The sequence below is a fragment of the Astatotilapia calliptera genome, chromosome 12 (genome assembly GCF_900246225.1).
Source record: "Astatotilapia calliptera chromosome 12, fAstCal1.2, whole genome shotgun sequence".
Taxonomy (NCBI): domain Eukaryota; kingdom Metazoa; phylum Chordata; class Actinopteri; order Cichliformes; family Cichlidae; genus Astatotilapia; species Astatotilapia calliptera.
Genome location: NC_039313.1, coordinates 25,482,138 through 25,495,317, shown reverse-complemented (window position 1 = coordinate 25,495,317; position 13,180 = coordinate 25,482,138). Strand labels below are relative to the sequence as shown.

Below are 13,180 nucleotides of genomic sequence, written 5' to 3'. Positions count from 1 at the left end.
CATGTCAGCAATCGCAGTCAGCATTAACACACATATTAGCTCAGGTCGTCCCAATCTAGCCAAGTGCACTCACGTAAAAGAGGCAGTGTTTGCAGTGTAGGAGCAATCACTAAACACAGGCGTGTGTAAAGGGGTCTTTTTTTTTCTTAATAAAGAGAAAATGATAATTTCAGGAAAAATACAACAAGAACAAGATGCATAATCCAGGCTTAAATCAACCTTTATTTAGCCAAAGTGAGGAAAAGCAAACTAAAGTTATCGGTTTTGTCAATATAACCATTAACCTTAATCTATCGTTAAGGTATAGCTGGATATGACCAGTGTTGGGACTAACGCGTTATTAAGTAACGCGTTACAGTAACTACGTTATTATTGTGGTAACGAGCACGGTAACTAGTTATTGTGCCAAAATCAGGAACGCGTTAGTCGTTACTGGGATTTAGATGGGCTCGTTACTCGTTACTTCGTGTGGTGGCATCGCGGAGCTTCCACAGATTCAGTAACATTAGCAAGTGGTGGAGGCCAGCAGGTGGATGAAGGAAAGGGGAGGCAGGAGGAGGAGAGGCCCGAGGCGGCCGCAGGTCCAAGTGTGAACTGAACTTCAGGTAAGAAGTTCTGACCTGCAGTCTATCTGGGTCAGATATGAACCAAGTTTAGGTGGAGTTTATTTTCGTTATTCTGACTTTTTCCGTACTGCGTGCTAGCTAGCATGACGGAGTTTCTATACAGCTGGGTGGTGCTGTGAAGTTAATGATGTTGAACTTTATTTTGTTCATAAGTTATTAGAGTTGCCAACCGTCCCGTCTGGTATTCAGAGAAAATATTACGCGTTTCTTATTGAGGTGAAAAGGAACAGTTTGTCCCGTAATTCAGCTACAATGAAAAAGGCACAAAGCTGGAGTTATTCTTTGTTTACGCTGCACAGCTGCCTCTTCTTCTTTCATTCTCTCCCTTCCCTCTCCCGTTTCTACTTCAGTCATGAAAACTGATCAATGATCAGCTGATCGGCTTTTCTCTCTTGTTTATTTATCGCCCACTTTGCGCCAGAAAGAGGAAACCAACGGATGTCGCGCTAAACAACAGCAGCACGTTTAAGCTTGATCAGCTGTTGTTAGAATTTATTTAATATTAATTTCTAGTATCAGCTGATGTTTGCTGGAGCCACAGCTGTAACAGCTGCTGGTCATGATGTCGGTTTGGAGATGTGGTGAGAGGGAAACATGAAGATGAAACCAGGAGATGTCCTTACTGAACCATCAGAGCTGTGATGGAGAAACAGGTTTACCTTTTAGGTGACATGAATGAGTTGAAGTTATGAACTGTTTCTGAGAGACAAATAACACCAGGATCCTTTTTTATGTAGCTGACAGCTGGTAACTGTGCAGGGGCGGGTCTAGCAAAGTGTTGCCAGGGGGGCATGTAGGGCATTAACAGGGAGAGGGGGGCACAAAGAAATACTTTTCTTTCTTATTCTCATTTAAAATGTCTAGCTTTTATTAAATAATTATCTGAATCTTACAACAAACGATTGATAGACTGATGCATATATACCATCAGAACAGTGAACATCACTGTCACAACAGTGTTTATTTTCATTCAAAGGCTTTATGATTTTTCCTATAATGGTGGGCGGTCTCTAGTCAAAACGCCCGGGCCAATTTTCTGTCCCAGTCCAGCTCTGTATGCAGCTCATCTGCAGTCTGGTGTTACCTACATCTTCCTATTCAGAAGGCAGAATTTCCGAGTTCTGAGTACAATCACCACGACTGCAGTTTTTGTGTTGGATGTAAAAGACGCACATGACGCTGTGACGTAGGCTAGAATCATGGCAGCAGTCAATGACGGTCCAGGCGTGGGATTTCTCTCGTGGAAATGTGCACATTATCTTTTCCTTTCTATTGGTAGGTGGCACAGTGCACTGTGGCAAGTAAGCAAGCTAGAAGACTGGCAAAGTTATGGAAGCAACACATTAACAAGAGAAGTCTGAGTAAAACCAAAGTTACTTTCCCTGGTAACTAGTTACTTTGAAAGTAACGAGTAACTTGAAGTAACTGAGTTACTTTTGAGAGAAGTAACTAGTAATGTAACTAAGTTACTATTTTAAAGTAACTTACCCAACACTGGATATGACTGTGTGAAAATCATCCTTTTTTGATCTGGACATTTTTCAGATATTGACGAATGCCAGGATGGAAGTCACATGTGTCGCTACACTCAGATCTGTCGAAACACAGTCGGAGGTTATGGATGCGTGTGTCCCAGAGGCTATCGATCTCAGGGAGTTGGGCTTCCATGTTTGGGTAATTATTACGTTTGTTTAACAAAAAAACCCTAAACATCACACCCAACGGAAGCACAAATCACTACTTAACTTTTGTTTTTCATTTCCAGACATCGATGAGTGTCTGCAAACGCCAAATCCCTGCGCCTATCAGTGCCGCAATGTGCCGGGCAGCTTCAGGTGTCTGTGCCCCCCTGGGACAGTGCTACTCGGCGATGGGCGCTCCTGCGCAGGGCTTGAGAGAGGGCACACCTTCACAAACGGAACCAGAGTCAGGGCGAGACTCGTCCCACAGCTGGTGTCATCCCTCGGCAGGCCAATCCTCTCCCGTTCCCATGGAGTATCTCGCATCACCAGGCAGAGCTGTCCTGTCGGGTACACCAACAGAGACGGCAAGTGTGTTGGTAAGTTGAAATCAAAAAGACTCCAAAAGATGTAAAATAACAAAGGATTCTTACAATATAAGCCCAAACAATGTTCTGTTGTTTTCCACTTACAGATGTGGACGAGTGCCTCCTCAAGAAACCGTGCCAACATGAATGCCGAAATACGATTGGTAGTTTCCAGTGCCTGTGTCCCCCTGGATACCAGCTGCTACCCAACGGCCGAAGCTGTAAAGGTAAATGTCTCCTTAAACTGTTTTAAAACTTCCACCTTCCCCTCAAATTATTACAGCTATATACTTATCCCCTCTCTTTCTCTTAGACATTGATGAGTGTGTAGAACAAGGCATCCAGTGTGGACGCAACCAGATGTGTTTTAACACCCGAGGAGGATACCAGTGTCTGGATACACCCTGCCCTGCATCCTACCAGAGTGGAAGAAGACCCGGGTAATTTGCAACATTAATAAGTGTTATACAGGGTTATTAATTAAGTTGTAGATACCACACAAATGCAAAATTATGTTCATTATATGAATTAATAATTTTTTTTTTTTCCGGACGACTTTTAAAGGACCTGTTACAGGCCTTGCTTGCTGGATTGCGCCATCGGAGGCTCTCCTCTGCTCCTGCAGTACAAGCTGCTCACTCTTCCCTCCGGCATTCCAGCCAATCACAACGTGGTACGACTGTCAGCTTTCTCAGAGTCTGGCATCCTGCAGGAGCGCACATCCTTTACAATACTTGAGCAAGAACCGGAGGCAGGCGGGCTGGGGCAGGTGTTCGGTATCAGAGATGAGGCCGGCAGAGGGATCATCTACACCCTGCAGGTTCTGGACAGACCTGGACTAGTGAGGCTCAAAGTGCAGGCCACCACTATATCGCTGCAAGGCCGCATTACCTACCAGAGCATCTTTATCATCTACATTTCCATCTCACCCTACCCCTACTGATCGTCCATGCTGCTTTCCACATGACTCTGCCCCCCCAGGATGTTAGCAAGTGGATAATTATTGTGTATCTTGACTTGCGACTGAATCATAGCAGGAAAAGTCCTGTTCCAAATCTTGGCTTCTGTGGGATCTTTTGATCACAGAGCAGAACATCCTGTTCGGAAGACATCTGAAGTTCATTTCATTACCCTGCACCCTCTTTGTGGTTAAAAAATGCAGAGACCATCTAATTCACATCTGAAAATTCAGAATGTATCAGGAACTTTTTTTTTATGTTCTTCTATCAAACATTTTGTATGTTAGTTTAAAGTGTTGCATTTCTATTACTGGGAAAAATTCCTTTTCATATAAAAACATGTTTGCAGCATGGAAATACAAGCCTGCTGCTAAGCTACTATCACAGCTACGAAACTGTACAATGTTACCCCTATTATTTTAATTTATTTAAGGAATTTGAACACATCACTGGTTAATAAAACTTCCTGTCACAGAGAGTTTGACTTATTAAGGATCTACTGGCATTGTAATGGCACATTGTAACTAGCTAACAACAGTCTTTCATCTATCTTAATATTTTTGTACTCTTTTCTTACGTTTTGTTGTCACGTAAATTGTAAAGGTGCTATTCTGAATGTATTTTGGCGATACCATTACAAGCGATGTGATTGGTGCTGATTTTACAAAGGTAATATAGTTATTAACAAATAATGAAGCACAGTTGGACTGCACTTACATTTTCTCCAGCGTGGCGCTACAAACTAGCATGCCTCTCCTGCTTTCACACCACTGTACAGAGCACTGTATTGAAAGTTATCGATGGTGTTCAGTAGTCAAATATGTGCCGCTGTTGTACAAATCTGAAAAGGAACATAACCTGAAAACCATAAAGTGCAGTTTAAGTACAGTATGTCCCTGTTGCTGTAAATGAATGTCAAATATCCACAGAAATAAAATGGACCACAATTTTGTTTTTGTCTATCTTACTGCCGTACCACCGTAGTTTTAATTATCTTCTGTTGAAGAAGAAAAACTCAAAAAACAAACTTTAACTTTGGGGACCATACTAAGAAAATCCTCCCTTTAATGGGGCAAGAAGAACTTTGAGTGTTTGAGCTTAATCTTGTTATATCATTATTCCTTTTTGGTGATCTCAGTCCAGACCTTTATTTAACCTGGATTTTTTACATCTAAAAAAAGCAGTTTTATATTTCAATCAGAAAGGGGTCAAATCTAACAGGATATACACAGGGATAACACATTAGAGTCCGACCAATACAAAATTAATCACAATTATTACATTGTTGCAAAACAATACTTCTGTACTCATAAGAGTGATCTCTTCCAGAATGACAACATCCCCATCTACAGGCCATGATGGGTCGTGATTTAGATCATCAGCTTCACAGTGGCCAGATCTCAACCATCCCTTCAGTAGAGTCAATGCCAACACAGTAAAGTTGTTCTAACACCACGTGATAGCTCAACACCAAGAAACTTCCTGCTTTTTTTTGTTTTGTTTTTTAATTTGCCCCCCATCTGCAACATAAAATTTGCTCTGGACAAAAATATGCTTTAAATCAAGAATCTTTTAGCGCTTTAATCAAAACCAGGAAGTCATATGAATCATAGATTCTTCACTTTGGAAAACAGGAAATCTCCAGTAAATAGCCGTTGCCTGAGGTAATACCTCAGCTGCTCTGTAGATGGAGCAGGATTTAGCCCGTTTTTAAAAAGATCCACTCGCGGGTGATCTCTAGAGTCCTCGCTGCTGGGTAACGGTGCTCTCTTAGCGTCATTAATCTCAGATGTTGAGCTGCTGGTCATAACTGACAAAACCCAAATCGCACTGGGCAGCTCGAACTTTACAGGAGAGATGTTTATATTAGCCCCCCCACATCGTACACGGTTTCTCCTGAAACCTATGATGTGCTCATCTGGAATACAGAACCCAGTTCTTTGCTGTTCATTTCCCCGAAATGAGTAATAGAGAAGGTCAAGGAAAGCTGGCCTGCGCTGTACCGGGGAAGCGTGTTTGTTGATGCTTCAGTGCTGTGTGTGTGTGCAGTTGCCTCAGGTTGTTTTCTATGATGTGCTCATTAGCCGTGACTGCATGTTAGGAATAACTAGTGAATACAAAGCTGATGGCGTTTGTGAAGATTTAGTATTTGTTGCAACATTTACAAGAGAATTGATCTGCTGAAATAATGTTGGAGCACTCTGTTAAAGCCAAAACCTGTCATGTAGCAATACTAACATTACTATTAGGTAAAAATGTTTCCTTTTTAAAATAAATGCAGGTCTGTGAATACTGTCCCATTATGTTCCATGCTGCTCGAGTTTCTAAACAAACACGCATTAAACTTAATTCTTTTTGACTATGGTGCATGCCAGGCTAATTAAAACCATCTGCGCTGCGTCTTTAATATTTCTGAAGCATGGGCAATAACTAAATCAGTGCTACCACTGGAATTTTTTAACAGATATGTGTAAATAGAACGAGCAGTGGTAGCAAATAATTAAAAATAGCATTAAAATGAGAAAAAATTACATTTCCTTCTCCCATTTCTTTCAGAGAAAAACAGCAGGACTGCACACAAACTTGGAAGCTTATCCTTCATTAAGTATCACTAATTCCCTGTAACACGTGTAAAAAAAAAAGCGCTGTAAGGCAGACTGAAGGCTGTTTTCCCTTTTCTATAAAACACAAAGTATTAGTGGGAATGAATGCTTACGTCTGAGCGATGGCTACCAGTACCATCTCCCCTACTGCTTTACACAGTCAGGATGTCAGGAGAAATGGGGACTTGCTGTGCTCCACTCGCTAATGAGCACAACACTGCTGCCTATTAGTAGGTATAAGCAATGAAGCTCGGAGCATAACCATAATTAACAAATTAAACCTGCAAACAAAAGAATTCTTCGAGTCAAACTCTTGTCAAACATTTCACTTTGTCCTAGATTCTGCTTCACGCACAAATCAGCCGCTGTTTAATCACTCAGAAAACTTTCACATCCTGAAAAATATTTAAAAAGACCAAAAAAAAAAGTGCTGAAGTAGTCCATATTTTAAACAAAAATGACAGTGTGTGATATGAAGGGTTTAGCTCATGATGAACTCACAAAGAATTATTATTCAACTCTCAAGCTCTTGCAGAGCTTTTCTTTTGAGTCTTTAAGCTCTCTTTTCCAGATGCAGGCAGCTGGTTTTATTCAAAAAAATCCAATGATAGATGTATTTCAAACTACCTGTTGAGCATCAGTACACTGAGAAAGTTAGCATCTGGTGAACACACTGGGATATTTAGTTGATAAAGAGATTTTCTCAGAAGTCAGTGGAATAAAAACGCAGTTAATAGGAGGATGAATGTCAGATATTAAAACCACTGACGTGAGAAATAAGGAGCATTGATCGTCTTGGGCAGTTTCTCTGGATTTCTTGTGGATGTTACTTATATGTGTACCACAAAAATAAACTCCTTTTCAAACTTTGCTATAAAACAAAGGAGGAATGGCTCCAGACACCACAGGACACAGGAGGTTCCTCATCAGTGCAACGGTGGTAAAAGAGCTGTTTTGTAGGGATGAGGGAGCGCTACACAATATTAGACAAGTGGTTTTAATATTTCACATTTCTCGCCATGTGTAGGGTGTGCGAGCAAGCACTGGTTTCATAATACATTTTTTTATAAGCTGATAATGTGTCAATGCTGTGTTTTTATATCTAGTTCAACTGTCCAGAAATGGCAACAGAAGAGTTAAGGCAATAATATGTTACCATTTTACCTCCAAATATTACACTCAAAGTACTTTTTATGGTACACTGACTGAGCCAGCTTTAGCTTCATGGACAATAAATTAGAGCTTCTCTGGCTAAGACTGAAAGCAGATAAGGAATTGTTGCTTTCTTCTGACCAAAACTTGGCTCAATAAAAACTTGCCAGATTCAGCTTTTCAACTTGGTCCTTCTTTTGTGAGCAGACTGAGACTCGGAAAAGTTTTACAAATGATATCAGGGAATAACAGAAGAGGCTGACCAGTATATGTCTCATATTGTTGAACTTGCTTAATGTTTGGCTTTGTCAGCAAAGTTAACGACTTGCAAAATTTTGTATTCAGATGATTTTCAGCTTTACTGTTCCCGATTCAAACCTAAATTTAATGCAATTCATGTAGCCTTGAATAGTCTAACATTCATAATTAAAGGTAGAGCGTGTAAAATCTCACCACCAGATGGCAGTAGATAACAGCTTGCAGTCAACTGAATTCTGTTTTCTTACCTGTGAGTTATCTCCTTTTCTTGTTTTTTTTTTTTTTTTTTTTTCAGGTTACGCGTATGTGGCCGTTCCCTCGCCACAAACTCAATACGCACTTAGGTGGAACGGCCATGTCCATCTCGGCCACTGTGTTTAAGATGATGGGACAACATCTCGGTTTCCACAAATCTGTTCCTGTGTATTCTTGAAACCTTCCTGTCGTGTTCGGATTAAATCTGACTGATTTACAAATTAAAACACTCATAAATATTGTGTTTTACATCTGATTGCTTCAAGGCCTTATGACATCCTCCACACTATGAACTTGAACATATAAAAGTAACGAGCACCTCTTTCATTGAATTTTGAGTGCTTTAATCAACTTTGTTATATATGTGGTGTTCCCGGTCAAAAGTGTCCGCCATAGGAAATGAATGGGAATCCACCCCCCACCCCTTTCGGCCTCTGACCCCCTGAATGGCCCAGTGAATGACCAAATAAATAAAAGACCCACTGAACGACCTATTGAACTGAATTTGTTGGTGAAAAATGTTTGTTGTGTTAATTTAAGAGCTGTTAAAACTGACTGGTCCATTGTGACCGGAAACTCTAAAGTAAGGGGGATGGGGGTCCACAAAATTCTACATTTATACATTTTATCCTTGCACAATATTATTTTTTCTTTTCAATAACCTCAAAAACAGCTAAATATACCTTTAAAGTAACTTTGGATTGTTTAACATTGGTAATTGAAGGAAAAACTCAAGAATTTGCAAGAAAAGCATGTGTGTGTTGAAAGAGCCTGTACCCATTAAAGTTGGTACAAGAAGTTTTCCAGACGTTTTTTTTTTTTTTTTTTGCTTTTTTTCAATGACACCCTTTTATTTAACATCAGACACAACTGGAATCCAAACCAGTAAGGAATATGACTAATGTCCAACATTCATATGGTCACCAGCATCTGTGGAGAGACTGAGTAATACTATGAAGTGGCGACTGAACTACTGGTAAAAGCGTAATGGAGGATGTCCATGAGCAAAAGTGTAGTCTGAGCCAATTCGCCAAACACTGAGTATTTCTTGCATATTCATCATTATTGTTAGACATCTTAAAATGTGAAGTTTAGAGCAGATTGTCTGGCACCGAATCAGTGCATGAAGTTGAAACAGAGGATGAGGGTCACCAAAGGCCCAACTAATGCAAATGTAATCATGCTGCACACTGCAGTAACTGCGTGAATATAAAGATGCTGGCAACATGCTTGAGAGCCATTAATGCATTTTGTTAGCACATACTTTGTCAGCATAGCACTCAAGTGTGGAGACCAATTTATAAAATTGAAATCTATTTTCCAGATGACATTTTAAGTTTCTTGCTCCATACAGCTGTGCTGCCAATAAATGTGATAATCAACATACATACGCAGTATAGTATTAACCATAACATTACCCTGTGCCCTCCTGGAAACCACTTGTGCACAGATGAAAAGCATGACATGGCAATATTTACTTGTTGCCATAGCAGCAGTTGAACATACATACATAAAAAAAGAAAATCTTTATGAAAGTAAGCCAGAGGAAAATAGGTAAGTGTGGAATAATGCAGACATGGTCCATAAATAATAATTTGGGTAATTTTGTATTTAAAAGGTTATTTATAATGCACGTGCACTCACACATTTTAGCTTAATTTTTGTGGTGCTAAGTGAACTTTCTCTCACTAAGGCGGTTGTGAAAAAGGATAAAATGTTTATTTATTTATTTATATGTTTATTTTTTGCATGGAAAAAAGGCTAACTATGATCAGAGGCTGATATCTCAGGCAGACGTGTCAGACATGTCTACAAGCTCACACCGACCTGCATTACAAATCTGCACCAGCGAAGCCCTCAAAGCCATCTCTCCTCTCGCCGGGGCAATAAAACACAAATGCTGTGTGGCATATTCGTTGACATCATTCTTTTCAACTAGCTTGACAATATTTCCTGCACACGTCAGTGAACAGCTTGCCAAGAACATTAGTAAGTTTTGAACTGGTCTTTACCTTTTACAGCGCTGTATAAGACATCACATGGCTCTCTGTAGAATAGCCAGTGAAATCATTACTGGGACACTCTTCCAGCCACCCGCAGCGCTCCTCCAACACATGCAACAGAGACATCAGCTTGTCTTGATCTAGGCTAACACCTTCATGTGTTCTAAGCATGTTGGCTGGAATCTAGCTGTTGGTTGACTGAATGTGTCTGGTAAAGATTTAATGCGAGCCAGACACTGACTTCATCCCCACAGAGTTCACCACAGTAGTTCCATCCATCCTGCTACCCAATCTGCCAGCCAAGCCCCGCTTCCTTCCATTACTCCACGGGACTGCAGATGGGAGCGGGAGTGGGGGGCGTTGTACCAAATCAAACATTTTTTTGCTACAGAAGGAAATAGGAATAAAGACCACCACATACACACTCTTACACAAAAGTCTCAAAGCTACTGTTTTGGGTTCGATTCGACATTTAATGTCATTCACATCAGTCCTGGCATTATAGCAGGACATCAGACGCCAGATTTTCTTCTTCCTCACATTCACATTTCTTCTTAGAAAAAAGACTTTCCAGGCTCAATTGAATAAAACTCTTATATAACCACTTGCACGAAGAGGTCCAAGCAAAATAAAGCAACGCAGCACACCACTAAGAGTAGTAACGTGCACGAACTGAATTTTGTTGTTTTAATTGCGCATAATTCAGTAACCGCTATAACTACATAATTATAGAGAATTACACAAAGACATTGAGACTTATAAAGCTGCTATAATCAATATAGTAATAAATGATGTAACTGCTGTAACTCACTGTGAGAAATCCAGTGATAATTATGAGCCCTCTGTGCTATTCTCTACAGCCTTTCAGCTCAGCTCTTCCAGCTCAACCGCACTACTCTCATTAATGCCACATTCAGCAACAGCAGGCAACAATAAGACTTTTTAACAACAGAACTCTTGTCATGATAAATCGAGTACTTAGATAGCCAGGTATGCCCCTCGATAGTGAGCAGAGAGAAAGGTCTCTGCTGTGTGTAGATATCTAGTTTAAAGCTCCAGATAAAAAGACTTTTATTTTACTTGCAACCCCCGCCAGTTTAAATAGTTGGCGGCACAAGCACTCTTTGCTCCCTCAGGATATTTTGTGTCTGCACCATTAGTGAGGTCAGACCCACAGTTGTTACCTAATCACTCTGCTTAGATCTACAGCCCTGACAGGATAGGTAATTGTCAATTTTGCTCCAGCAATGACTTTTAGACACACCCCATGCTGTGTAGGACTGATACTAAAGAAGTGCTTTACAGCCCCAAACCAGAGGCAGTAACGCTGAGATGAACCCCCCCTCAGCCAAAGCCCTGCAACAACTCACATGCTACATTGCAAGTTTTAGTGTTTTGGTTACAGAAATATAGTTGCTTAGACGTGTGACTGCAAATCAAGATTTACTCCCTGAGTAAGACATAACACATACGTTTTGTTAATTTTACAAACTACATTCCATATTGCTATAATATATAAGATACTTTACCAATATGAGCATAGGTCAGTTCAATTCGGTTTTACTTACATTGCTCCAAATCACAACAACAGTTGCCTTGGTGACCTTTATATCATAAAGGCAAAGATGCTACAATATGAGAAAGAAGCCCCATCAATCAGACGACCCTCTGTGAGCAGGCGCTTGGAGACAGTGAGGAGGAAAAACTCCCTCGTTATCAACCAGATGCCTCTCTGCTCCACGCCCGTAATCACACACTTGTGAAATGACTTTTTAAAAGGTCACGCTGTTCATTTTAGGTGTTTTTGACATCTGGTCCCCAGTCTGTAGACACTTGGTGCTTTCCAATTTCAGAGTTGACTTTATTACACATATTCAGTGCAATCAACACCAGCAAGCTGCAGCTGGCAGAGTGCGACGCTCCATTCATTTCATCTACAGCCTGGAACGGGACGAAATGGAAATATCAGCATTATAAATAGCTTTGCAACAAAGAGGTTCAGGATAAGCCGAGAGTCTTCCGTTCAGCGTCTATGGGGAAAAAGTGGTTATGACTCTGAACAACCGGTTGCATAATGATTTGAAAAAGCTACTCTCATATTTTAGACGGTACCAACTTCTTTTAAATCATTTAGTTAAGTAAGAGCTGAACATGTGTCGCTGTGCTTTAAAAAGAACTAATGAAGTCTTTAAGGACTCTTCTTATGCAGCAACAGTTGCAGCCATAACTGGTCATTTCCTGCCTCTGATGAGAAGTCAGACACTACATAGACCATCAGCAAATCTGTGAAGAGAGCATAGGGTAAATTACGGGGTGACATCACTGGATACACCCCCCCATATAACTGCAAACAGAATTACCTCATAAGAAAAGAATGGGCCTTATATGGTTCCAATAAAGACACGCTATACCACATCTGAGAGTCAGTCAATGTTGTATATTTTCAAGAAGAAGTCTTGGAAAAAACCACGAAGACACTGTTTGTCTTGGCAGCCATTTAGTGCAACATTTACATTTTGTTGCTTTGGCTCTATTCGACAGTTTATGAGTTTCAAAGATGTATCGGAGCTTTTCCCGTCATGGGGCTGAGAGTTCTGGTGGCTGACTTCCAGAGAGACATGACCTCCAGTGGTGTGACCCCAGGAAATGGGGTGGCACTGGAGGGGCTGACAGCCATCCATCACAGACGGTGCCATGGGACCAGCCACGGTGTTCTCTCCGGCTTTCCTCTCAGCACCGTCTATTTCGTGCTTCTTGAAATCCAATACACATTTATATTTAGCTTGTCCTCTCCACATTTTACAACACGGACAGAGCCAACAAAGACTCATGGCTCTAGTATGAGACATAACCGTTCATGGGTGTTGTATGAAATCCTGTCCATGGCAACGAACTGCAACCGCTCTGCTGTTTCTTTGTTGTTGCAAATGACACGTAGCAGCGAGTGACCAGAGCGATAAACAACCAAAAAAGAATGACAAATGGAAGTCAGCTGTGGGCAATAAATCAGCACATTCGGGTAATTATGTTGCAATTTCTTAAAAAAAAAAGTTAGCAACCTAAAGCCTAAAATATTTCATCAACCTTCTCATATAGCACGGTTAGCACTTGTAAGCGCCACACACAATATCCCCTGAAAATGGAGAAACTCTTTGTGGCATATTTGACTAATCAGCTTAATTTTAATATTTGTTTTTGCCACATCTCACATCCCAAGTTTAGGAAATCACTTAACTATTCAAAGAATCGCAGTGTAAGTTTAGAGCTCTGCTCTACC

General features: G+C 40.7%; 1 protein-coding gene and 1 long non-coding RNA gene across 2 annotated transcripts in view; one reads left to right on the top strand and one right to left on the bottom strand.

The window, feature by feature from the left end:
- Positions 1–4,584, top strand: part of hmcn2 (hemicentin 2) — a 48,422-nt gene extending 43,838 nt beyond the window's left edge. Inside the window, exons 77-81 of the mRNA XM_026187226.1 lie at positions 2,172–2,300; positions 2,392–2,685; positions 2,781–2,900; positions 2,987–3,113; positions 3,238–4,584. Of these exons, the coding sequence (XP_026043011.1) occupies positions 2,172–2,300; positions 2,392–2,685; positions 2,781–2,900; positions 2,987–3,113; positions 3,238–3,616 (1,049 nt within the window). The 3' untranslated portion in view covers positions 3,617–4,584. The remainder of the gene's footprint in view (positions 1–2,171; positions 2,301–2,391; positions 2,686–2,780; positions 2,901–2,986; positions 3,114–3,237) is intronic.
- LOC113033440 (uncharacterized) lies at positions 2,588–11,623 on the bottom strand. The gene is made up of 3 exons (XR_003274027.1): positions 11,472–11,623; positions 2,779–2,892; positions 2,588–2,649 (listed from the first exon to the last, which is right to left on the bottom strand). It is a non-coding gene; the product is annotated as an uncharacterized LOC113033440 (long non-coding RNA).
- Between the last annotated feature and the right edge of the window lie 1,557 nt (positions 11,624–13,180).